The 27,980-nt window shown below is 37.8% G+C and overlaps 2 protein-coding genes across 3 annotated transcripts in view; both read right to left on the bottom strand.

Moving 5' to 3' along the window:
- The window catches only part of LOC141295399 (doublecortin domain-containing protein 2C), a 49,731-nt gene extending 38,313 nt beyond the window's left edge, over window positions 1-11,418 (bottom strand). Inside the window, exons 1-2 of the mRNA XM_073826605.1 lie at window positions 11,132-11,418; window positions 10,831-10,879 (exon numbers count right to left, since the gene is read on the bottom strand). Coding sequence (XP_073682706.1) covers window positions 10,831-10,879; window positions 11,132-11,418 — 336 coding nt within the window. The remainder of the gene's footprint in view (window positions 1-10,830; window positions 10,880-11,131) is intronic.
- Window positions 11,419-17,603: 6,185 nt separating this feature from the next.
- Window positions 17,604-26,655, bottom strand: colec11 (collectin sub-family member 11). 2 transcript variants are annotated; one of them, XM_073827181.1, is made up of 7 exons: window positions 26,482-26,655; window positions 25,932-26,062; window positions 22,020-22,091; window positions 20,303-20,374; window positions 20,158-20,211; window positions 19,938-20,033; window positions 17,604-19,698 (listed from the first exon to the last, which is right to left on the bottom strand). In XM_073827181.1, the coding sequence occupies exons 2-7, from the start codon at window positions 26,059-26,061 to the stop codon at window positions 19,289-19,291; spliced, it is 834 nt and encodes a 277-aa protein (XP_073683282.1). In that variant the 5' UTR covers window position 26,062; window positions 26,482-26,655; the 3' UTR covers window positions 17,604-19,288. The 2 variants fall into 2 exon arrangements, with proteins under 2 accessions (XP_073683282.1, XP_073683283.1); XM_073827182.1 differs by having other exon boundaries at window positions 17,604-19,680; window positions 26,482-26,651.
- Window positions 26,656-27,980: the final 1,325 nt, after the last annotated feature.

Genomic DNA, 27,980 nt, shown 5'->3' with positions numbered 1-27,980 from the left:
TATATGGCCATAACCTCAAGCAAAGTCACTCTAAGTGGGCATTTTTATGATTATTGCTCTATTATGGTCCATTGCATGTTGGTCTCTGAGGAAGGTTGTAAAAACTATTAGCTTAATAATTCACTTCAAATAGTCCAAACTTTAGTCCAAAATTTGAATCCTATGCAAAACAGATCATGTAGGTTCTCATAGCTTTATAACATTACGGTTGAACCACTGATGTCACATGGACTATTTTGACAATGTCCTTAATACCTTTCTGGGCCTTGAAAGTGGAAAGACTCTTGCTGTCTATGGAGCGTCAGAAAGCTCTTGGATTTCATCCAAAATATCTTAATTGGTGTTCTGAAGATGAACAAAGGTCTTACAGGTTTGGAACAACATGAGGGTGAGTAATTAATGACAGAACTTACATTTTTGGGTGAACTATCCCTTTAATAGTATTTTGGTATTGTGGTGCTTATATTGTGCTACTGTTGACTATAGTTCACATTCCTGCTGAGCTTAGTTCCAGCTTTAATGAAAAACACCTGAAGCAGCTAATCAAGGTTTTGGGGTTTGTGTGAAAATTACAGACAGGTGTGTGAACAAGAGTGGAACTGAACTCTGCAGGAAGATAGAACTACAGAGCAGGGTTGAGCACCCTTGTGCTAAATTATGGCAAAATAACATCTTTTGTAATTATTCAACAGTTTATTGTAAACAGTTAAGCAGCTGCATTTATAATATTTTAATACATGATATATATAGTCAAATCAACATTTATTCAGACATGTGAGTGCGTTAAGCCAACTCACTAGCCTAGGACTTCCGAGTTCTTTCGTACTCAAAGCAAAAAAGTCAGTGAATAAAAGTCTTGAATCCAAAGTTCTTCGTTTGACTGTTTAATTATAAATCTTAAAACAAAAACTTAGGATATTTACTTTTCTAACAAATTAACTTTCAGTTTTGCATAGGTCAAAAGACTGTGTTGCTCAAAAGTCCAGTGGCTTCTGACTGATTCGCGGGGTTCTATTTCTTTCATACTAAATCTAACAGCCAATCAAATTACGTTATGCTACATCACTGGTTAATTGTTTACATTCCAATTTCTATGTCTCATTTGCAACACAGGCTTTTTCTCAGATTTTACTAAATAAACTCAAAATATTATTACTTCCATAGAAATGGCTTCAACATATCCCGGTCCCTAATTGACTAGGCCTTAACATATCAATTATCAACTTAAATTTAAACAGAAGTCATTTACACGCTTACATTTAACACTTTCTTAATTTTTTTTTTTTTTTAGCAAGAACCTTCTTCTCTTCACAGGAAAGTATTTAAAGGTAAACATTAACTGGTAAGTATTAACAACTAAATACTTCTCACAGACTATTCAACTGATAGTCTCTATTCTATTAAAGTCTTTCTCTTCTATCTTCAGTCTTCTCCCTGCAATAAACAAAGTTTATTTATGGGTCTTTGAATGATGCTGGTCTTCGTCCGAACTTCAGCACTTCTGACAATGCCTTTGGAGTCGGGCATCACCCTCATAATTCTGCCTAACATCCAGGAGTTTCTTGGCAGGAACGAATCTGCGACGAGGACAACATCTCCAACCTTGAAACTTCTCTTTAAGCTGAGCCATTTTTGTCGTTCTTGAAGAAGCGGTAGGTATTCGTGAGTCCACCTTCGCCAGAACAGATCCGCCATATATTGTATTTGTCTCCAGCGCCGGCGGGCATAGACATCATCCTTAGTGAACACACCAGGTGGAAAACTAGGCTGTGTTTTCAACGCGAGCAGATGGTTCGGTGTCAGCGGTTCGAGGTCATTGGGGTGATCGGTGTTCGTGGTTAAAGGTCTCCCATTGATGATGCTCTCAACTTCGCATAAGAGAGTGTGTAGTCCTTCATCTTCTAAGAGCTGTTGCTTCAGAACAGAGTTCAGCACTTTTCTCACTGTACGGATCTGACGCTCCCAGATACCGCCGTGGTGAGATGCAGCAGGTGGGTTAAAGATCCATTGCACACCCTTTCTCATCATGACTTCATTGATGCGAGACTGATCCAGTTTTGCCAATGCCTCACGCAGCTCTCGTTCAGCGCCGACAAAGTTGGTGCCATTGTCGGAACGAATAATTGACACTTGACCTCTTCTGGCTTGAAAGCGCCGTATGGAATTAATACATGAATCAGTGTCAAGAGAATGGGCTACTTCTATATGCACTGCCCTGACAGTTAAACATGTGAAGAGCACTCCATAACGCTTAACCTTTGCACGTCCTCTTCTGACCTCGAAAGGTCCAAAATAATCTACACCCGTGTTGGTGAAGGGTGGTTTGTCAGGGAGCAGACGGTCTTGAGGCAAATCTGCCATTTTCTGTTCTCCTGCCTTGGCATGCAGTCTTCTGCAGAGGTTGCACTCTGAAATCACTTTTCTTGCTGCTGCATTGGCTCTTGGTATCCAATACCGTTGTCGCAATATGGCTAAGACGTGGTTCCTACCTCCATGTCCACACTCTTGATGAATGTGGTGGAGAATGAGGTGAGCTATTCTGTGCTGTTTATGCAGAATGGCAGGATGCTTAGCCTCTTCAGGCATCGCCGATCTGTTCAAACGTCCTCCTACTCTCAACACATCCTCTTGCAAGTATGGATCCAGTTTGAAGATAGAACTGTTCTTTTTCACACGGGAGCCTGCCAACTGCAAGGCTTGTATCTCTTCCTTGTAAGTTTGTTTCTGACTGTATTTAACCAGTTCAATTTCAGCTCTGGATAGATCTTTCAAGGTAAGTATTCTTTTTTCTAGGGTTTTCTTGTACATCACCATTTGCTGCTCAACTATAGATCTGCATTTTTCTGGATCATTCTCATTCTGCTGCATGTTCTCCTCAAATTCTTTTCTTTTCTCGCTCAGGTGCCTCAATGTCCTTCTCAATTGCAAAATCCAGGCTGCCGCCTTTTTTAACTTATGCCAACTGGAGTAATATTCAAAAAGCTGATTCAGTGGATCTGTGCACTCGTTTGAGTTTGTGCATGTCACTGCAGCAGAGGTCTTCACCTCAACATCTTCTTCAGTCAGGTAAGGCCACTGTTCAGGTTGTTTCGGCCATTCAACTTCTTTTTGCAGGAAACTAGGCCCCTGAAACCAGCTCTTACTTTCCATGAAGCTCTGGATCTTCAAACCTCTGGAAGCCTGATCTGCTGGGTTTTGTGAGGTGTTGACATACTTCCACTGAGAAGAGGTAGTCGCTTCTCTAATGAAAGAGACACGGTTGGCTACAAATGTCTTGAAACGAAGGGCATCATTTACAATGTACTTTAGTACTGTTGTACTATCCGTCCAGAAGACCGACTCCAACAGGGGAATTTCAAGTTCTTCTTTCAACATCCGATCGATCTTGACTGCAACCATTGCTGCTGTCAACTCCATTCTCGGGATCGTGATCTGTTTGAGTGGAGCGACTCTGGACTTTCCCATCAAGAATGATACATGTTTCTCACCCCGGTCATTTGTCAGCAAGAGATATGACACAACACCATATCCATCTTGACTAGCGTCTGAGAAAGTGTGAATTTGAGCAGCATTTGTGGGCCCAAATTCAGGGGGTTTGAAACATCTGCTAAGACGGAGTTCTGAAAGCTTGTCTAAGTCTGTCAACCACTTCCTCCATGTCCGACATTCCTTTTCATGGATCTCTTCGTCCCAACCTTTCTTCTCTTGACAGAGATCTCTTAAGATGAGCTTGATGGGTAGTAGGAGTGGTGCCAAAAAACCCATTGGGTCATACACCGAACTGACTACAGATAAAATACCCCGTCTTGTGCATGGCTTGTCCGGCAGATTTATTTTGTACCTGAAGCTGTCAGAACTTGTGCACCACTGCATACCTAATGCCCGTTCCACTGGTAACTCATCATGCTCCAAAACAAGATCTTTGACTTTAGCTGCTCGTTCGTGGTCAGGAATGGAGCCCAGCAGGGCTCTGCTGTTGCTGACCCACTTGGTTAAATGGAAGCCACCACTGGCGCACAACGTCATCAGCTCCCTCACAAGAGCAACGGCTTTATCTTCTGTGGCTACTGACTTTAAGCAGTCATCCACATAGAAGTTCTTGAGGACTGTCTGTGTGGCTTCTGGGGTACTATTTGATGCTGCATCTTCCGCTGTTCTTCTTAATGCATATGACGCACAACTAGGAGATGATGTAGCACCGAACAAATGCACACACATTCTGTACTCTTCTGCTTCCACATTCAGATTACCACCTGGCCACCAGAGAAAGCGTAACATATCCGCGTCAGTGTCTGGAATCCGTACCTGGTAAAACATGGACTCTATATCCGCCATCATGGCTACAGGCTCCTGTCTGAATCTCAACAATACTCCGATAAGAGTGTTAGTTAAGTCAGGCCCCTGCAACAACTGGTCATTTAGCGACACACCTTGGTAAGTTGCCGCACAGTCAAAGACGACTCTGAGTTTCCTCTTTTTTGGATGGTAAACTCCATGGTGTGGAATGAACCATACTCTTCCATCACTGCGAATCAATTGTTCTTTTGGAATCCTTACTGCGTAGCCCTTTTCCAGTATGTTGTCCATAAAAGCCTTGTACTCTTGAAAGAAATCTGTATTCTTACTGAACTTCCTCTTCAAAGAGTTAAGCCTCTGTTCAGCAATACCACGGTTGCATGGCATCTTCACCTTGTCCTTCTTCAAAGGCAACTTAATGCAGAAGTGACCATCAATGAGCTGAGCTGATGTTGTCACCGTATGCATGAACTGTTTGTCATGTTGCGACTGTTCTTGTCTGTCGTCGCATCTTCTTTCTGGAAAATCTGCATTGTAGTGCTTCATCAGCATGTCTTCGACGCTTATCACAGAGATACGATTGACAAGGAAACTTTGTCTTTTGTCATCATCTAATTCCTTTTCTTGGCATCTGCTGATTGGCCCATTGACAACCCAGCCAAGAGCTGTCTTAACAGCATATGGCCCGTTGTTCTGGCTATTAATAATCTCCCATGGCTCCATGGCTTTGTATGCGTTGACACCGATGAGCAGACCAACTTCTGATTCAAATGTTGGGAGATGGACTCGACTCAGGTAAGACCACTTCTCCAAATCTTTTTTCTGTGGGATGTTGGCCTTTTTTGCAGGTATATCTGGCTGAGTATACACAGTGGGAAGCTGAATGTAATCTTGCTCCTCTAAGCCACACACCTCCAGATCTGTAAGTTCATAGCTATTCACTTTCTGTTCTTGTGATAGAGTACGAAGCAGGAGCTCTGTCTTTCTGCCCCGTATATTCAACTTCTTCGCCAACTCTTCAGTGCAGAAAGTCGCTGTACTTCCTTGATCCAGGAAAGCATAGGTCTTGATTATCTTTGTGTCTTTCTTGTGTTTTATCTGCACAGGTACAATGGGAAGAATACGCTCACTGTTCCCGGCCCCAGTATGGTCACCTTTTCTGCACCCTGCAGACACAAGAGCACTTGTGACTTCACTCGTGCTTTGTGACCTGTCGTCTGCACTGTTGTTCTTCGATGAAGCATCTTCCTTAACAACATGCAAGATAGCTGGGTGCTTGAATGAACAATCTGGACAAGATGTCTTTTTTCTACAGTCCTTGGACATATGACCTGCTGTCAGACACCCAAAACAAAGGCCGTTATTTTTCAAGAACTGAATTCTTTCTTTCAGAGGCTGCTCTCGAATCTTGTTGCACGCACTCAGTGCATGGTTCTTCTGACAGTAAAGACAGGGACTTTGAAATACACTTGTTGACTTGGCTGCGAAAGGTTTCTTTTCAGGTTGGCTTTTACTGACATTATTTTCGGTAGTAGACACATTCACAGCAAAGCTACTTCTTTTAAACTCACTTTTTCTAATGCTTGGTTGCTTTTTTAAGCTGTTCCGACTACTTGAAGTGGAGTCCAGGATATCTCCAAACAGCGGGTCATTGGCTACCTTTGCTTGTCGGTACACATATTCCACTAAATCAGGAAACCTGGCTCTTTTTCTTGTTCTTTCTTGAATGTCATAAGCATAACTTCTCCATCTTTCTTTCAGTTTGAATGGAAGTTTGGATAAAATGGACTTCATATTGGTAGGATTGTTCATTTCGTCCATGTAATCCACATCATTTATTGTGTTACAACATCCAACCAAGAACAAAGCAAAAGCATTCAATCCTTTTCTGTCTTCCGGCTTAATCTGAGGCCATTCCATAGCCTTCTTGATGTAAGCTGTAGCGATGGTCATTTCATCTCCATAGTGACGATCAAGCAGTTCCCTGGCTTCTTTATAAGCTCTGTCGGGTTTCATATGCTCACAGCTCCGAATGAGATCAAGTGGCTCTCCACTCGTGAACTGTTCAAGATAGTACAGTCGGTCCTGATGACTGTCTGTCTTACTGTCGATAGCATGCTCGAAAGCCCTTATAAAAGATCTGTAAGTCAGAGGATCTCCTGTAAATGTGGATATGTCTCTTTGAGGGAGTTGAGACAAATTCTGTTGTTTAATGAGCATCTCAGTGACTTCATTTTGACGCTGTAGCACTTCGTGCAGGCTATCTGTAGAAAAATCAGTGTGATCATGCTGATTAAGATGTGGCGTGCTGCTGACAGCATCAAACCTTGACGATGACTTTCTTCTATCTGAAGCGCCAACTTCAGTGGCTGGCTCTGGATTGAATGTAAGGGATGTCTTACCAGCTCCACGACACACATGATCATCTACCTTGTGTTTTTCTTGTCTACAGATCAGGGGTTCAAATCTGGGTCCTGAAGGTAGCTCTGATAAATCACGTTTAGATTCATGAAAATCTTCAAATTCTTCGTACACCTTCAGTTTGGCGTCTGAAGCAGCAAGCTCAGTTTCAAGCTCCAATTGCTCTTTTCTAATTCTCAAGCGAGTTTCTTCCTGTTCTATTGCTTCTCTCTTTTTTATTGCTGCAGCTTTTGCTAACAGTGCTTCACGTTCAGCTTTAATTCTCAGTATTGCAGAAGTAGTACTGGAAGTCCGGCTTACCACGGAGTTAGCTCTGGATACACTTTCATGTGGCCTAATATCATCTTCCTCATCTTTTAGGACATCTGCAATCCATTTGTTTGTGTCTTCTATAAACTGCTGAAATTCCGAAAATCTGTTCTCATAAGCCTCTTGATCCGCTTTCTTATCATCTTCATCTATTAACTCACACAACTCTTCATTAATCCGTTCGTATTGTTTTAAGAATCTTTCGAACCGTAGCAATTCTTCATCTTTAATGAAATTAACATTGTGTTCATTTTCCTTCAATTTGGCTAAATCATTCTTCTGTTTGGTTATTTGTGCCAACTTTCCCTTGCGTTCTCCTTTGAGCCTGCGTATTTTCTCCTCTACAGCCTTTTCTGTGGGCTTTGACGCCCTCTTTTGGTCAACACACAAAGCTGCGCTTTCATCTGCCATGTTACTTTATACTCTTTACGGAAAACTATCACAATTCTCAGCTTCTAATCTTCTTATAAACACTCGTTTAAAAGAGTCACTGATGTGCAGGATTTATCTATGTCAAGTTCTATTACTTTCAGGATGCAATATCCAGTGACACTATCACTTTTAGACGATGGCTAATAGAGTCATGAAGAAAATTTCAGACCTGTTCCAGGGAATGTCTCATTTAGCCGACGACTATCTCTCTAGGTAAGCTACCTCTGGCTTTCTTTTGCTGCCACGTATTTGTTAGCAGCCGCAAGCAGGTTTCCCTCAGATCGGCCCGTTCGATCAACGCTCCCTCGCTGGCTTAACGAGCGTCTCTTTTCTTCAGCGATCTTCTCTTCTTTCGACTTCGTCGAACAATCTTCCTCCGAATTCACTCGATATGACAATGTCGAGCAGTCTTTTGACTTTATTGTGAGTGCGTTAAGCCAACTCACTAGCCTAGGACTTCCGAGTTCTTTCGTACTCAAAGCAAAAAAGTCAGTGAATAAAAGTCTTGAATCCAAAGTTCTTCGTTTGACTGTTTAATTATAAATCTTAAAACAAAAACTTAGGATATTTACTTTTCTAACAAATTAACTTTCAGTTTTGCATAGGTCAAAAGACTGTGTTGCTCAAAAGTCCAGTGGCTTCTGACTGATTCGCGGGGTTCTATTTCTTTCATACTAAATCTAACAGCCAATCAAATTACGTTATGCTACATCACTGGTTAATTGTTTACATTCCAATTTCTATGTCTCATTTGCAACACAGGCTTTTTCTCAGATTTTACTAAATAAACTCAAAATATTATTACTTCCATAGAAATGGCTTCAACAAGACACCTTCAACATTTCTCACATTAGCACAGTTTATTTGCTATAGTTTAGAAAATGGTAATGACAAGAACTCGAGAGTTAAACTGTGTCAGAACAAATTCATCTTGATAATATTAGATAACTGATAGAAAGGTATGTAACAAATTTGAACTGTTTTACTGGTAGTCCACTGTATGAAGTTTTGGGTATAATATGTCACAGTTTACATGATTTTGCATAACTGAACTAGGGTCCTGCAACCACTACTAAAAAAATATCAAAAATTATATCTGGTGTCTGAAAAATTTTTGGTTTGACTGTAAATGGTCACCACATTTGGACCAACAGGGTATGCAAATGAAAAGAACAACATGGCTGCGTTCAAAAACTTAGGCAATAGCTTTGCAAGCAGCACTCTCTATTGAATTTCTATTCTATCTATTTTCTTTTTATTTATTAGAAAAAAACAGAACTTGTCAAAACTTACAGTACATATTGTTGCTGTTTTGTTGGTTTGATTGCTTCTATTACTAACTGGGCCTTGAATGTGGTAGTTGCATTGCTGTCTATGCAGGGTCAGAAAGCTCTTGTACTGTATTTCATCAAAAATATCTTAACTTGTGTCCCAAAGATGAACGAAGGTCTTACGGGTTTGGAACGACATGAAGGCGAGTAATTAATGACAGCATTTTCATTTTGGGGTGAACTATACCTTTAAAGCTTGAAAGTGGATGAAAGCGTCTGCTAAATGATTAAATGTAAATGTACAATTTATACTAATTTCTCACTAGGCAGCATTGCTGATTAATAACCTTAAATGACTTTATGAGTAGTCAAAATGCTGCCCCAGCATTCAGAGACTGTTCTACACATAGGCTACCTGATAGTTTGAAATGAAGAGAAACAGCTGACTCAAATGGACATTTCATAGTGAAATCAATACACATGTGCACTTCATGTTTTTCAGCAACAAGGGGAATGAAATCAGCCTGGGGAAACATTGCACTGATGTTCTGCCAGAGAGCTGTATCATTCAATAACAGAAAAATGTAGGATGTGGAACACAAATAATAATCATACTGCAAACATGTTATGATTTCCCTTGGATATCTGTCTCCTCTTTACATTTCTGATATACGTACAGTTAAAGTCAAAAGTTTTCAGATTCTGCAAAATGTTAATTATTTTACCAAAACAAGAGGGATCATACAAAATGCATGTTATTTCTTATTTAGTACTGACCTGAATAATCACATAAAAGTCATTCACATATAGTCCCCAAGAGAAAATAATAGTTGAATTTATAAAAATGACCCTGTTCAAAAGTTTGAATGATCCACAGCTGTGTGTGTTTTTTTTAGTGATAGTTGTTTACGAGTCTTGTTTTTCCTGAACAGTTAAACTGTCCACTGCTCTTCAGAAAAATTCTTCAGGTCCCACAAATTTGTTGGTTTTTCAACATTTTTGTGTATTTGAACCCTTTCCAACAATGACTGTATGATGTTGAGATCCATCTTTTCACACTGAGAACAACTAATTGCAACTATCACAGAAGGTTCAAACCCTCACTGATGCTCCAGCAGGAAAAACGATGCATTAAGAGCCAGGGGTGAAAACTTTTTTTTGTACATTTTTCTGTGTGTTTCCTTCTGAAGCATCAGTGAGCGTTTGAACCTTATGTAACAGTTGCATATGAGTCCCTCAGTTGTCCTCAGTGTGAAAAGGTGGATCTCAAAATCATACAGTCATTGTTGGAAAGGGTTCAATAGGGGTTATGCCCAACAGGCTTCCGTTTTCTGCTAAACAGGTCTCGTTGCTTCCGGTTCACGCGTTTTGCATATCCCTCTTTAAATATGAACATGATTTACTCAAGATTCATTCAAAGTAGACACTAAAAATGATCATAACCAATGTCCATCACATATGTGGATTGATATATAAAAGTTTTAAATTTTTATTCTTTTCACTAACATTTATATATAAATATCGAATGAAACGTCCACAATAAACAGCTGGCTTGTTTAACTGATTACCTTAAAAGTCCGTCGATATCGCCATTATTTATTACGGCTATTAACACGTTCTCAGACAAGCGGAAGTAATGAGACCTGTTTTCCGGGGTTGGTCAGGTGACGTTCGGCATATAGCCTATTAAGCAAAAATGCTGAAAAACCAAAGAATTTGTGGGACCTGAAGGATTTTTCCTTAACTGTTCAACAACACAGTATTAAGAATCAAGTGTATGTAAACTGTTGAACGGGGTCATTTTTATAAATTTAACTATTATTTTCTCTTGTGGACTATATGTGAACATCTTTAATGTAAAAATGTCTTATTCAGGCCAGTACTAAATATAAAATAACATGCATTTTGTATGGTCCCTCTTATTTTGGTAAAATAATTAACATTTTGCAGATTCTACAAGGTGTATGTAAACTTCTGACTTCAACTGTAACTCATAAACTGAAAAAGTATATTTCAAACACACTGTAAATATCTGTCAGAAAATTTGTTTTATCATTTTTTATCTCTCTATCAGGAATAGTGAAGCTACCATGACTCTTACCAGTTCACTTGTCTTTTTTGGAGGTTTCTGTGTTGTTATGTGACGATAGCTATCAAAAAAATTAAGGAGAGAAAATATATAGTTAATATAACAAGTATATTATTTTAATGGCTTTTGCAGTTCAATGTAAAAAAAAAATTCTAACATTATTTTATATTACTTTTATTTATAGTCAATAAAATGTACTTCTTTCTTCAAAAACTAAAAGACATTCAACACAATACCACAACAATTTAGTTTACTTACTGTACTCTCTTGAAAATAACTGTACCATTACCATCATGTGTGTAAATGAACTTACTCCATCTTTTTCAGTCTCTCTGCTCCAGCTGCCACATATATTTCTCCATGCACCAGCTGCTCCAGATTCGCCACCCTGTGACCCTTGTTAGGGGTGTAAATATTTCGCACTGCCCCAAAGTGAGCTGTGATGCCTCGAGTGACAGTGTTCAGAAAGCTGTCAAAAGTGGATGACTGGCGTTGGCTGATAACAAACTTTCGGCCAGGGTAAAAAGCATCTCCGTTCCTGAACACAATAACCGTTTTGGTTGGCGGAGGATGCGCATAAGACCCCTGACTAGTAGACATCATGAACTAAAACAACTCTGCGGTAATCCACTGGGAGGTGCTGACAAACCCAAATTAAATATATAAACGCAATTTTAGTAACCACAACGGAAAGTTGTTAAAAGTAGTTTGAATCGTTGTCTTCCGCGTCCTTGAGGCAGCCAGATGTTGTTTCGACGACTTTCCATAGTAACGGAGTGAAAATGCTAAGAAAATAGGAAGAAATGTCCAGAATACTACAATTCCTCAACTTTCCTTGAACAAACAAAATGATAGCATGCGAACTCGTCGTAGCTGATTCTTTCTATTTTGATAGTTGGTCTTAAAAAATGTGGTTTGTTCTAATTTAGTCTGTGCTGCTCAGAGGTAACTGGAGATTTAGCGCCCGCATCCAATTAGCCTAGCTTAGACAACCGCCAAACAATAGATTAAATTTTAATCAGTGTATTACTTACTCCTGTCGTCGGAGACAGTGTAGGTCAGCTTTTCAAAAATATCAATTTCATCCATAGCCTAGGTGTCAACGTGATTTCTTTCCGGTTTTGTTTTAGGGGTTAATATTAAATACTTTATTTTAATTTATTTTGTTTTATTATGAATTCACTAATGCTTCACGTGGTATAGAAATGAGGCATAAAACAAGCTATTTTGCACTTTTTTTTTAAAGAACATTATACAATGTGACAGTGGCGATGAGCGACGAAAAAAACTTACCTTTTCCATAAACTTTTCAAAATGTATTATTAGCAAAATGCTAACGCTAAAAATGACTTAAAATAGTTGTGAATGAATTACAAAATAGATACATAAACTAAAAGGGGTATGTTATGTTATGAATGTTATAGGGCGAATTACATTCATTAAAATTATTATTATTTAATAAAAATACACTGAAAAGATAGTAACCTGAAAATGTTAAACAGTCAAACATGAAGTCAAACATTATTTAATATAACTGAATCACCCTAAAAATATAAATTTATATAAACAAAACTATTTTTTATGGATTAAATCAGGTAGAAATAGCTCATCAAGCATCAAGGTAACAATGTTTCACACTTTTTACAGAGTGGGATGACGCATTTTGTAGGCCTATTTATTGATTGATCGATTGATTTAAAAAATGTATTTATTTATTCATAAAGTTTATTCTTAGATATTTTGGTGACACTTTACAATAAGATGTCATTTGGTAACATTAGTTAATGTATTAACTAACATTACGAACAATGAACAATTAATTTTTTACACTATTTCCTATACTACACTATTACACTACTTACACTATTATATAATCTATGTTAATGTTAGTTAATAAAAATACAGTTGTTCATGTTTATGTTAGTTCACAGTACATTAACTAATGTAAACAAACATAATTTGTGATTTTAATAATGTATTAGTAAATGCACAAATTAACATCAACTAAGATTAATAAAAGTTATAGAAGTATTGTTCATTCCTAGTTCATGTTAAGTAATGTAGTTAACTAATGTTAACTAATGAACCTTATTGTAAAGTGTTACCGAAAAGTCACACAAAAATGTTTATTACCGTATTTTAAGAAAGATTGCCAGTTGTCAAGCTGATTTAAAACTGATTAGCAAATTTATGGCCTCAATATATAGTCTATGGCAGGATAGGTTCCATATGCCATTGTCTGTTTGGTGTGATGGCCAGTGTTGAGTAACAGATCAGTTTACACAAGCAGGTCTCCTGATTATGTTTGTAAAGTTCATTGTAAAGACCTATTATGAAATTCAAGCACCCTCCATCTTTAAAGATTTATGAGGGAAAACACATACGTGCAACAGAGGTGTACAGATTGCCACTTTGCCCCCAAATTAATCTGATTTCCTGCCTGCTGTTATATTTTCATGCATAGTTAATTCCAGGACGGCTTGACCTTGTCATTAGCACATACAGTATGTGCAGAACGACAATGAGCGCAAAATAATCACAGTGTGCAGAGCTATACGTGACCACGAGAGTGCGACAGATCACTACTTTAACAATGAATGAAACCTTGCCAAGAGTAATAGAATTTTATTAGTGCTGAGAAAATACACATCAAATGAATTAATTTTATAATGAATCCTTATCTATTATGTTTTAGAAATGATTTATTACCATTACACAGAATTTGTATCAAAAGTTTTTTTTAAAGTAATCAGTGACATTATTTATGGTACACTCTAAAAAGTGCTGGGTTAAAAAATAACCCAACCATAACCCAGCTGCTGGGTAACTATGGGACAGAACACGCGTTGGGTTGTTTTGACCCAAGTGCTGGGTTAAATCATTTGACCCAAAATGCTGGGTTGTTTATTTGACCCAACCAGTGGGTCAGATTAACTGTGTTGCTGGGTTAAACACTACCTAAATATTGGGTTATTTGTTGTCTAATTGCCTTGCTACCTTAATATTTACCAATAATAATATATAAATCACAAAAGAATGTAAAATTATTATTGTTTTCCTGTAATACAGTTACACAACACAAAAAAATGCATCTGTAAATGTCAATTTAATGAGTTTTCATATTTCTTTTTAATAGTTTTCAAATAGGTGCAGCTGTCACACATTTTGTCCAACCCTTACAGACACAAATAACGGTTTTAGTAGATCAGTTTATTTTAAACACAAAACTGTAAACAAGGCACAATATATTCCTATTCTTTATGTCAACATTGCAGCAGCAGAACACTCAAAAATGAATTATTACCACATTAGAATCATTCCAAACATCGTGCCATTAAAACTAAGCCAAACAAAGAGTCCACCAGACAATTCTTACAATTTAAAACATGTTACAAGTGGCCAAGAAAAAAAACTTTTGCCCTCAAAAACTTCACACATGAAGACTTATGTCCATCAATATGATATACTGCAAGCTGGAGAAATTCCCAGGCAACAAGTCCGCTTCAATGGCATGGCCTGGAACAATGGCGAAGGTCTAGAAATGTTGTTGTCTCATCCCAAGGCTCAAATCCACCATGTTGGTCCCCACCTGTTAATTATACGGCATTTAGTCTTGCAACATAACTAACATTTTAAGTTAAGTGTATTTTATGAACATAAACACAGAGGCATGAAATAAATGCTCATTTTGCTTCTCAACTTTTCATACAGTTGTGGTCAAAATTATTAGAACACTAGTATTTTCACCTGCTAAATAAGGTTTTAAGTCAGTGATTTCTCTTTTGCTGTAGTGTGTCAGTAGGAAATATCGGTTTACATTTCCATTCATTTTGCCATTAATTGTGATAATCCAGTGACATTTTTGTTTGCACAACAGCCAGTGCTCCACACAGAGATCTGATCTCATCATCATCCAGAAGAACTGTGACAGCGTCTCCAAGATGCTCCAAGAGACCTAACTGCAAAGTTTTAAGCACTTGTCTAAAAATGTCATAAAATGATGCTGTCAAAAATAATGCCATAAATAAATGTTCTTTATCAATTAACCTTGATTAACTAAACTAAATTAAATCAACATTTGGTTTGACCATCCTTTTGCGTTTAAAGCAACTTTTGCCCTACACTAGGTGCACTTGCAAAAACAAAAACCTCACTGGATTATCACAATTAAAGGCAAAATGAATGTTTGGAAATGTAAACTGATATTTCTTACTGACACACTACAGCAAAAGATAACAAACACTGAAAATACAACAGTTATAATAATTTTGGCCACCACTGTGTTTATATATATATATATATATATACACCCTTATTAGAGCAGAAAACGTAAAACAAAACTTACAGGTTGTACGTCAATGAATGGCCTCCGGGATTCCGTGGTTGTGGGTCTGAAGACCTTTTCTCCAGAGTGGGCAGGACTTTGAAAGCACTTTCCCCGTTAGCATCTAAACCATAGGAATAATATGCAAACTGTGAAACATATTTTATAATCAAAACAACAAACTGAAACACTTTCATATGAAGATTTCTTCATTCCTTTAAATAATGCAAATTAATTCCCACCCTCATTCAACTACTGCAGGTTAAGTATAGGTATGGGGTCAGATTCAGGGATGTAGAATATGCACATGCAGAATAAGGCATCAGTATGTGCTTCATAAGTACTAATTAACAGCCAATATACAAGCTAATAAGCAACTAGTTAAGTGTTACTGTACCATTGTATTTACCAGTTGATGTGTGTCAAATACAGTTGCATATTGTTTTTATAGATTGACATATTATAAGAAAAAGCTTACCTTAATTCATGTCACCCAGGAATGGCCCTTGCTGAGCGCTGGCAAGAATTAGGTCTGCAACTGTAGCCCAGTCTTCAAAAAGTCTGCCTCTGGATATAGCTTCCTAAAGTCTTGTGAAATCTGATCAAATCTGAAAAACAAATGTGGTTCAATTAGTTTAAGGTTTATACTGGTCTCCTAGTTTGTAATGCAACACAGGCATTCACTAAAACAGAGGAAGAGTAAGGGGCCGTTCACATGCCGCGCCTAAAAACGCGTGAAAACGCAAGACGCGTTGCTTTCTCATCAGTTTCTCATTCTTTCCAAAACGCAGCTTGCTCTCACATGGCGTCTGCCGTTGCTAAGCAACCATGTCCCGCGCCTGGAAAAAACGAGCTTCCATTATGAGCGTATATTGGCATCTACATTTGAAATAACTAACTTAAGTGCGCAAAAAACGCGACATGTGAACGGCCACATACACCACGAGAGATTCAGTCTAACTTTACATACTGTAGCTAAGACAACATTACATTTAAGTAATAAACAATAGTACATACCAGTCATATTGTGGTTTAACATTATTAAAGTAAGGGACATAGCGTTTTAGCTAATGCAAGTTACCTCAAGGAAAAAAGCGCGAAAATGCTCAACATAAAACATATGGATCTATCGTTGGATTCGGCACGTCGCAGACATTTACTTGAAAAAAATATGCCCTTAAAAGAACAATTTTTGTATGAAATTATCTAATTTTGACAAAACATTACAAAGCCATACATACAGTATGCAGACAGTAAAGGAACTTACCCCCGTATTTCTGACCTACTCTATCCATAAGGCGTTAAAATAAAGGCCATATGTATACTGTAAGTTATACAAATAACACTACACACACACACACACACACACACACACACACACACACACACACACACACACACACACACACACACACACACACACACACTTTATATAACAATAAAGCGATTGTTGAGGCAAAAAAGTACATCGCTAGGCTGCTTAAGTTACAACGGTCGTCATTCACGGAATAAAATGCCAACCCCGCACAGCGACATATCAAATTTGGCATTAAACAGTGAAATAAGTGTGCTCTAAAACACAACTTATTAAAAATAAAGGTAAATAATTATATAATTATATTATTAATTTACCTTATAATCCTGCTTGCTGCGAGGTGCGTGACCGCCTGGGGAGGAGACGAGTGAAGAATCCAGAATGTTCGATGAAGTGAAAAAAATAAACAAACCGGTTGGGTCAAAATAACCCAACCCAGGTGTTCATAGTGAAAGAACCCCTCATAGTCCATTTGACCCAGCATGATCAACCCAACTGTGTGTTTACAGTGCCTCAAACAACCCAATATTTTGACCCAGCACAATTAACCCAGCAATGTGTTTACAAAAATAACCCAGCACTTTTTAGAGTGTATATTATCATAATTACAGCAATATGGGAATGTGTATATTATACTTTAATAACCTTAAATCATGTTAAGGTTATAAAATGACTTTGTGTATGTGCAATGTACAATGTGTAGTTGGTGATATGGTATACAAAATATCCCACCCATTGATCTTATTTTTTCTTATGTGACCTTGATGCTGCCCCAGTCTGCCAATAATGTATTAAATAAATGGGATGATGTACTACTGGTGAAATGGGACAGCCATTTCAGTCATTTTACTGGTGAGAATAAATTGTGTTTGACTATTAAAAATACAATTCCTAACCTCAGTTCAGTCTAGAAGACTACGTGTTATGTAAATCTGCTCTTGTTAGCTAGTTCTATGAGTATGCTGACCTATTCAGTATATTAATAATAAACCATGTAATTCAAATTCGAATGGCAGGGAGAAAAGTTAGTAAAAGAGAAACACAAAATGAAAAAGGTCAAATCAGTGGTATCTGAAATTGTAACTATAATAAGATAACAGGGTAACAAGTCTTATTGATAACAAGTCTTATTGTTCATTTATTTAACTGATTACATGATTACATTATATTCTTGCATTGTGATAAAAAAAAATACATTTCAAAAGTACATATATTCCATACAGTCTCTCAATTTATATAAGGTTTTAAACAGCATGTACAGTCCCTTTTTGATAAATTTGGGGTCAGTAAACCGTTTTACTACTATTCTTAAAATAAATTAACTTACTTTTATTCAGCCAACACACATCAGATTGATCGAAAGCTAAAGAAAATATATTTATAATGTTACAAAAGATTTATTATTAAAAAAGTACTTTTGAATTTTCTGTTCACCAAAGTATCACTGAAAACAAAAACATTAAGCAGCACTTAATTGAGAACACTGATACAACATCTGATTTTGCTGATCAAATAAATGCAGCTTTGCTGAGCATCAGAAGCTTTAAGAGAAAGTTCACCTAAAAATGAAAATTCTGTCATTAATTACTCACTATTTTTGGTGAAGTCCGAGAGCTTTCTGACCCTGCATAGACAGCAATGCAACTGACATGTTCAAGACCCAGAAAGGTAGAAAAGACCGAATTGTGACATCAGTGGTTCAACCTTAATTTTACGAAGCTACGGGAAAAATGACTTTATTCAACAATTTCCCTGCTGTCACTGCTGTGTCATTCCGTGTCAAATCAACCAAATTTCAAAAACTTCCGCGGCTTTTTGAAATTTAAAATTTTGATTGACAAGATACAATTCTAATTTCAGCATTATTTCATACAACATTGTTGTATCAGCTGTATACAAAGTGACCAACATTTGGATATCGACCACTGAAAATGAGTAACATTCAACAATCCGGACATTAAGCCTCATTGAGATTCTCATATCTCAGGGACTGAATGATGAAGGGCCTTTACGCAAACTTTGGAAAAAGAACATTTATGGCACTCAGACTGATATGTTCAATCCAGTCTTTACAGAAAGAAATGAGATACATCTCCAGTTTTAACATTATTTCTTCCTCAGACATTCCTCTTTAAAAGAAGTATCATATTTTTTTAGACTGACCCACATTTGGTTTTTGACCACTGAAAATGTGTACATTTTAATGATTTACTCCTGGAGCCATATTGAAGTTCCAATATCTCTGGAACCCGAATCTCATAGGGCATTAAAAATTAAGATGCCAAATAGAAAGTTTGTTAAGGGCATTCAAATCTTTAATACTGCTTGAGGCATTCAAACTTTGGAGAAAAACTTGAAAGTGCCGTTTCTCCATTTTCGAATGGTCACCATTGGCACGTAATGCAACAAAGACTGCTAAAGTCAACATATTTTACTAATATAACTACCAACCTCTGCGCAAAAATAAGATAATGATGCTGCCATCTTTCTGAAGTAATTTTTAACCCGCTGTAACTTGACTCTGAATCAAAAGTGAGAATCGAGAAACCTCCCTCTACATAATAGTGGATTACTCAGTAATTATTTATCCATGATATTTAATATTTTGGCTTTCACTATACATGTATATCTTTCTTCAGAATAAATATAAGCAAAATCAGAAATTTGAGCCGGGGACCTCTGGTTGAGTTGACACGGAATGACCCTGCTTAAAAAGTTGACAAAATGTAGAAGCACTGTACCTTTTTCATTGAAATTTCAGCCTTCTTTAATACCGGAGTGTTTTAAGCATGTCTAAATTGACTTTCCCCCTTATAGATTGGCATTAAAGCTCATACTGTGTCTTTGTCAAACTCACACACGAAGTACATAGTGAGGTGACAAGCCACATCAATCCACTCGCCTGAAGACACCATCTCGACGCAGTCCTCGTCGTCGTAAGCGTTGTTTGGCTCGCCCTCCCTCCACTTGCTAAAGGTGGTCATAGGTGAACGCTCCACATACACAAAGTGGCCTTCTCGCTCCAGGTCATTGATGCCGATATACACTCTAGTGAGGCCGGCATCAGTGACGTAGCCAGCGATGGCTCTGTTAGCCGCCGCGTCTTTAGGCATAGCCAGGTGTCCACCTCGCCCCTGACAGAACACCTCTGCATCCCTGTAGCGTTTTTCCTCCTTTACCAGCAGATAGACCTTGCTGTCTGTCTCTTTGATGCCGGCGACAGCTGCGGGGGAGGGCAGTGCTGAAAAATGAGGATCTGAATTTCTATAATCACACCGCAGCAGCCAGCGTTCACACAAGTGCATTCTGACAGTCCAACAAAAGAACTTCTGGCTAATGGCTAAATACTTTTGTCTATGTGCATTCACCCTGCACATCAAAAGGAACAACTGTATGAATCAACTTGACAACATCACATTATTGTAATCTCATAAACATTGCTAGACAGCGCAACTGGTTCATTCGTTCTTTTGGACATACCATTTTTAATGAACTTCAGCTCACTGGTTAATTGCGCCACTTGAATATCCATTTCGCCAATCATTTTCCGTAAGGGTGCGCACTCGCAGGGGACGCCTGAGAAGAGAAATTAAATATGAGACCATTCACATGAGCAGTCCAAGCATTAAACCGGTTCCTAATGAGTTCAATCCAATTATCTACTGATATGAACTGAATTCTATTTCGGCAAGGCCTATACCTGGCTCTCCATTTGGGCCCCTAGGTCCGGGATCTCCCATATCACCTTTTATACCTAGAAAAAACGACGCCTATTACATTATTAAGCAGTTAGACAAAACAAGCCTGATTACTTTCAGAATTGCAAATTTCGTTCTCAAGCTTACCTTTGAGTCCGGCGGGACCCATCTTCCCATAACGTCCAGCACTACCTTTTTGGCCTTTGACTCCGGGGGGACCTGGAAAATAAGGTATAAACTTAATATGTGCAAAAAATAAGCCCAGATATGAACTAAAGAATGTAGTAATTCTCAGAATGGAGTTGGATTCCCTTGTTTATCAGTATGTTAAAGCTTTTATAAACACAATGATGGGTCAACACTGGGTCAACTAACTAAAAGCAAGATAAGGGAAGTTTTAGAGGCCCTCTAAAGGATTAGTTCACTCCTGAATTAAAATTTCCTGATAATTTACTCACCCCTATGTCATCCAAGAAATTAAGGTTTTTGAGGAAAATATGCAGGATTGTTCGCCATATAGTGGACTTGAATAGAATTCGGGTTAAATGTCCAAATTGCAATGCAGCTTTAAAGGGCTCTACACGATCCCAGCTGAGGAATAAAGGTCTTATCTAGCGAAATGATCTGTCAAATAAAAAAATACATTTATATACTTTTTAACCACAAAATGTATATTCACCCATTACGTAATCACGTTGGAAAGGTCTCGAAAAACTCAGACCTTTATTCCTTGGCTGGGATGGGGTAGAGCTCTTTGAAGCTGCATAGAAACTGCTATTTGGACCTTCAGCCCATTGATCCCCTTTGAAGTCCAGTATATGGAAAAAAATCCTGGAATGTTTTCCTCAAAAACTTCAATTTCTTTTCGACTGAAGACAGAAAGACATCCATATTGGATGACATAGGGGTGTAGCCTGGCTAACGCCAGACCACGTTATGACTTCGTCATGATTCGTGGTCTGGGAACCACATGTTCATTTTCTCGTATTTGAGGCGTGGTTTACGAATGCCCAGAGCCGTTTATTGGGCGATACGAATGTCTATCAAATGCGCCTGTGCGTAGCTCATAGCCAATCGTTTCACTTATACCGGATGACGTATATAGAGCGAACGCATAAAGTTGCTCTTTTTTCAAAATAAACTTGCGTTCTAGACTACTTAGAAGAACACTATACCGTGTCTACACCGGACGCGACAGTTGCCACGTCGCAACAGCTAAAGTCTGTCTACACTGGACGCGACAAGGCGACCGTTGCAAATCATTTAAACTTTGTGTGAGCACGTCATAAATAGAACGCGGCAGCAGATTACTGTGGGGGATTTGCCGTGTCGCGCCGCATCCAGTGTAGACAGCATAATAGGTTCTAATGTCATTTGTCGCGTCGGGTCACGCCGCTCGCGTCCGGTGTAGACACGAAAGATAACTTTGCGTCTGCTGCCATGCTGGATCCATAGTAACAAACTGCTTCGGTGAGTCGCATAGAAGGCGTCATCATCTTGGTGCTCCCTCCCCGTTCTGTGATTGGTTCCCTATCTTAGGTGAAAATTAGGTCCATGGTTTCCAGACTAGACTAGAAGCGTGAATAAAATCACGCTGCGCAAGGCAGGATGGGGAAACCCAGGCTAATAGGGGTGAGTAAATTATTAGGAAATTTTAATTTGAGTAAACTAATCTTTAAAAGTGTATACATTTGGCAGCTCCCTGTTTAGTTACTTGGTTTGAAAGTTTCGTAATTCTTTTAACACCTGAAACTTCTAGACAGGTTCATAAAGAACTTGAGTCTTGTTTCATCATGTAAGTGGATAGTAATTAAAAAGCACTGATGGAATTCGATTAAGCTCTCAAAAGATGGTTTAGTGTTACCTGGCTCTCCAGGTGGCCCTACTCTCCCAGGTCTCCCAGGTGCTCCTTTCTCTCCTTTCTCTCCTGCTTCACCTACAGGAATACAGGAACAATGTCATAGACCAGCACAGACAAAGCTGTTTAGAATTACATGTATGTTTTACTATTGCTGCAGTGTAAATACACTGTGCATATAGGATATATTTTGTTTATAGGATTTTCTGTAGTATTTTCAAATTTAAATAAAGCGTTATATATCAAATTACAATATATACACACACTGCCATTGTAATTATCAACATTGACAGTAACAACATTTATAATGTTGCAAAAACTATTTTAAATAAATGGTATAAGTAATGCTATTAAGACTTGTATGGCTTAATACAAAGTCAATTATGTCTCTTACTGACATATGTACTAGAAAACCCATGAAATATTTACATTATTTTAAAAATCCACATTGATTTATACATATTTTGGACTATGGTGTCATTATTTCGATAACGTGAAATGGTTGCACTGGGTGAGCTACCAGCGCAACCTGTTGCGAATTTTTACTGCAACACAACTGAAAATAAAATACGATGGTACGATGACCACAGCTACTGAAAGAGCTTATAGGTTGCGATGGATATAAGTGTTGGCTTAGACCAAATGCCGTACCGTTGATTTTTCCTCTCAAGGAGTCTAAACGCCCTGGATATTGATGGAAATCCTGACTGAGAAACTCCTTCAGTGGCTGCGGCGTCATGACAAGCGTCGGCATGTTTACATCCTAGCATTTCTTGTCTCTGCCATTTGTAAGCTCTTTCAGTTGCTGTGGTTGACTAAAAGCCTCAAAGATGCAGGTCTTTAGGAAGTTTTCTTTATTCACAGGCATTCTTTTCTCCTCTTCTTATCGTTAGGAAACAGTGATGCGCGGTAGTGATGCGCGGGTCGTCTCATAACCCGCGGGCCCCGCGGGTAACCCGCGGGTCGGGTTGGGGCGGGTAAAGAAACTGTCACTTTATTTGCGGGGCGGGTTGGGGCGGGTCATTAAATACAAAATAAAATAAAAAAATCAATGTATGTTGCGTGCAATTCCCTATAGCCTATATTACATATTTGGGCATATCTATTTTCATATTTTATTAAGTTCTTTAATAAGGTTATCAACACGTCACGAAAGCGCCAAGCAGCTCCCGCTGCCAGCCACAAGCGCATCAAGCGAACGCTCATTCGGCTCTGCAGGCCTGGTGCTATGCGTATTTAAATCTCCTCTGATGCGCATTATCCTGCATTAGCCAAAATCATGACAGTCAACCACATCCAGTCATATGTGAATGAATGTAAATATTCGCTAAAAACACACAATAAAGACAGCAATGATGTAGTCAGGACTGTGGCGCCGGCTTGCTTTGAAATGTATTTGGTGATTGCGCCCGCTGCGTTTCCTGCACCCTAGTCATTTTAAACAGTACATAATAACGAAAACAATATCTTACAAATAAAAAGAAGCAGATTTTCATGATCAGAACTTCCTTAAACCAGTGAACCTTTAAACCTTTCAGTCCAAGGATCCAGTAAACGAATGCGTTCAAACAGAAAGTTCAAAACGATATTCATAAATGAAGCATATATACCCACATTTCTTCCGGCACCACTAACGTTACACCACTGATTATCTTGTTATTAATATGATTTGATTTATGGTTCATATTCATAATCGTACAGTATTGTTGCCAGTTTAAAGGGCGAAAAGCACTTTCGGTTTTCATTTGCATTACAATGCATAGTATGTCTATTTAATTGTCGCGGGTGCGGTGCGGGGCGGGGCGGGTTGTAAAAATAGACACAGTACTGCGGGGCGGGCTGGGGCGGGCCAAATAATTTCATAATTGCGGGACCCGCGGGTTGAAAAAAACCCCGACCCGCGCATCACTAATGCGCGGGTCAATCTATAAACAACCCGAACCCTACCGACGTTTTTAACTAACCCGCCCGCAACTCGGACCGCAAAAAAATAAAGAGAAAATCTTGCATCCGACCTGCTTCCTGACCCGCATGTTTAATATTTGCGACTGACACCAGCGATTATATGCGGCTATGCGGTGGAGATGCGTTCACTGTCAAACATCATTCGGCATTAATTAGGTAATTTTGTCTACAGATTGTTCTTGTTGTGATTTATTTTGTCTTTCCTTTGTACAAATTTAAATAGTTTCATTTTCGAAGTACTCTAAATTATGTCAGTGATTCTCCGATGTTAAATATGATCAAGAATTATTTTATTTCGATCTACAGTGTAATAAGAGTTAAGAAAAAGATTAGCCTATAGCCCTAAACATATATAGACTACAAGCTAATTCCTTTTTTTTTAACTTCTTCTAAAAATTATCAAGAATATTAAATCAACTTAATAGGCTAGGTTAACGAATTTTCTTATACAAACATAAGGAATGCACTTCAAAACGAAGTTTTCATATATAAATTCAGGAATCACGAATATGACAAAATAATATTATTTTAAATATATATTTTTTGTATAGCTATAATAGTTGTATCAAATGAATAAGGAAATTATAGTGCTTTGAATTTATTAAGTGATGTTTAATTTCGTTCGTTTCGCTGTCTGGAAATGTAAAGAAATATACAGTTTTTACTTGGAATTCGTTTTTAATCCCTGGTTTTAAACAAGCATATACATGAGATAATTTATATATTATTGCTTAAATAAACGTTTAAAAATCGTGCTAGAAATTTTATAATTTAGGAAATTAAACAGACCTAGGCATTTGAAAAGACAGTGAAATGTGTCTAATAATTCCAAAAAAAAAGAGAAGCATTGGACATAATCAAAATATCCGAGACATTTATTAGAATACCATTTTCTTAACAATTAAGATGCTGCGTGTTTATCCAGTCTAATCGAAGTGTGCGTCTCTCCCCCGAATTTCCCAACAAAAATCCCACCCCTCTCAGAAAATACATAAAGGTGTCATTACTGAGCTATATGCGTTTAAAAGTAGCCTATTAAAATGGTACAATGGCATTGCTCAGTTCAACGTGTTGGGAAATCGGGCATTTTGTCCCGCGTCAGCATTTATTCAACAGTTAATAACGCTCAACATTCAAAAGGTAAATATTATTCAGCCAATAAAGTGTAGGTCTGTGTATTTCATAGAAAATTGTGTCTAGTACTATATAAATTACAAAGGTTTAATTGGCATCTATATTTTAAACGACCCGACCGACCGCGACCCGAATATCATTAAAATATTTTTGGATGACTCGTAACCGCGGGTAACCGCTCATTTTGGATTAACCCGCGCATCACTGCTAGGAAAGCAAAGAAGACTTACATCAAGTCTCTTGTTGCCCTCCCACTGAAAATTGCAACCAAAAGCCGCACAATGTGGCATAGTATCAGTATTTTATTTTCAGAGTTGTGTTGGGGTAAAAATAGCAACAGGTAGCGCCAATAACTCACACATCGCATCACATCATTCACATCATTGAAATAATAGTGCCCCCATAGTCCAAATATGTATAAAACAATGTGGATTTTTTTTAAATAACGTAAATCTTTCATTGGTTTTCTACTACATATTTCAGTAAGAGACATCATTTACGTTATATTAAGCCATACAAGTCTTAAATGAAAATAAAGTTATCACAGTTTCCAAACAAACATAATCAGCATATTATAATGATTTCTACAGGATCACGTGACACTGAAGACTGAAGCAATGATGCTGAAAGTCACAGGAATAAATTACATTTTAAAATATATTAAAATAGTTTGTTTAAATTGTAATACTAATTCATTCAAAATAATTCATATTTTTACTGTATTCAAAAAAAAAAAAAATAGAGCCTTGGTGAGCATAAGATTAAAATCATTAATCATTAGTGTAGATGACATAATGTGGTGTAGTTTATTTGCAGTACCTTTGAGTCCAGGGACGAGGATCTGGACGGAGCACGGTTCTTCTGGCATGTGCTGACCATAAACTGACTTCATTAGTGTCAGACTTAACATAGTGACCAACATGCAAGCCACCAGCTTTTCTTGACCCATACTGGAAACACAACAAAAACAATCAAATACCAACATATGTTAACGCAACGTTGAACAGAAAACATAGTAGAAGCTAGTGGATAAGCAAAGGCTTCAGTGCTGGTAAAATGGAACAAAAAAAACATATTAGGGGATTCAGTGACAGAAACGTCTTCACAGTCAACTGGTCCTGTGACATACAAGCACAAGCAATCATAGTCAACATCATTTGCAAAGCAAATACACAAAAGAACACATCAGTTTGTATCCATCTTTCTCCCAAACTATCTCACCATCCACCTTCATTTCAAAGTCGATACTAGAGAGTAAACAGTCACACCGTGACGTCTCCTATAACCACCAACTTTAAAGGTAACATTTGAGTCGTCTCATTGTCTGTGCCACCTGCCGGATACCGTATTGCTTATGAAATGGACTTACCTTGTGTTGAATTTCAAAGCCTACTACATGCAGCAGATTCAGCCTGTATATGGGTCCAAGTGAGTTAATGGAGGTTTTCTCACTGGTGGTCTCTCTGAAATTTTTTATCTCACACGCCCTGCAAGAAACAGGCCTGAGTGTGAGCAAGTACGCGTAAACACAAAGATAAGAGCGGCTCTGCAACACTCCTCTCTGATAACTCCATGGGAAACATCAGGGTCAGTGACAGCACGATTCTTAGCACATTCCTCACTATAACGCATCAAAAGCATTCCCAACATTCACAAGTTAGGGTTAAGATAGTATTGAAGAGCTGAGGTAGAAAGGAAAATGAATATGTTAAATATAGGTTTTAGATGCCAAAACAAATTTTAAATGATTTTATCTTCACATGCTGTAATGTACTGTGACATAAATGAGAAAACCTGGAAGTTACAAGATAGAAGCTCATTTAATCAACCAGGTCAACCAGAATGAGGAAAACTTGGGAACAGAAATGCTGCAGTTTGTGCACTGTTGCACAGGGTGGCAGTAATCATTTGCCAGAATTTCTTCTGGAAAAATCCAGAAAATGCTTTGCATTTTCTTAATGTAATGAATGTTGTTTGGCTAAGAAAAAAAATTAAAGCTGCTTTGCTAAGAAAAAAAAAATGCAATAGTGAAGCCATTATCAGAATATTACAGTTGAAGTCAAAAGTTTACATACACCTTGCAGAATCCGCAAAATGGTAATTATTTTACCAAAATAAGAGGGATCATACAAAATGCATGTTATTAATAGTTGAATTTATAAAAATGACCCAGTCAAAAGTTTACATACACTTGATTCTTCATAATTTGTTGTTACCTGAATGATCCACAGCTGTGTTTTTTGTTTAGTGATAGTTGTTCATGAGTCCCTTTTTTAAGGTCCCACAGATTATTTGGTTTTTCAGCATTTATGTATATTTGAACCCTTTCCAACAATGACTGTGTGATATTGAGATCCATCTTTTCACACTGAGGACAACTGAGGGACTCATATGCAACTATTAGAGAAGGTTCAAATGCTCACTGATGCTTCAGAAAGAAACACAATGCACTATAAATCGGGGTGTGAAAACTTTTTGAATTCGAAGATCAGGGTATATTTAACTTATTCTGTCTTCTGGGAAACACATCTTCTGTATCTTCTGAAGGGCAGGGCTAAATGAAAAAAAAAAATGTGGGGCCTGAAGGACTTTTCTGAAGAACAGTGGGCAGTTTAACTGTTTAGGACAAACAAGGGACTCATGAAAAACTATCACTGAACAAAAACACAACTGTGGATCATTCAGGTAACAACATAGTATTAAGAATCAAGTGTATGTAAACGGAGTCATTTTTTTAATAAATTAATCTATTAGTTTCTCTTGTGGACAATATGTAAATGTCTCTAATATCAAGAATATCTTTTTCAGGTCAGTACTAAATAAACAATTTTGTATGATCCCTCTTATTTTAAAATAATTTAAAATTAT

This window comes from Garra rufa, chromosome 21 (assembly GCF_049309525.1).
Source record: "Garra rufa chromosome 21, GarRuf1.0, whole genome shotgun sequence".
NCBI lineage: Eukaryota > Metazoa > Chordata > Actinopteri > Cypriniformes > Cyprinidae > Garra > Garra rufa.
Note: the sequence above shows the minus strand (reverse complement) of the source record. Positions and strands in the feature narration are given on the sequence as shown.

What these genes read in the sequence shown, in the direction of transcription:
- colec11 (XM_073827181.1), bottom strand. Translation starts at nt 26,061, where the DNA reads ATGGGTCAAGAAAAGCTGGTGGCTTGCATGTTGGTCACTATGTTAAGT. An exon ending in CCTCGTCCCTGGACTCAAAG is followed by an intron (nt 22,092 to 25,931) that starts GTACTGCAAATA and finishes GTATTCCTGTAG; the next exon opens with GTGAAGCAGGAGAGAAAGGA. An exon ending in GGGCCCAAATGGAGAGCCAG is followed by an intron (nt 20,034 to 20,157) that starts GTATAGGCCTTG and finishes TTCTCTTCTCAG; the next exon opens with GCGTCCCCTGCGAGTGCGCA.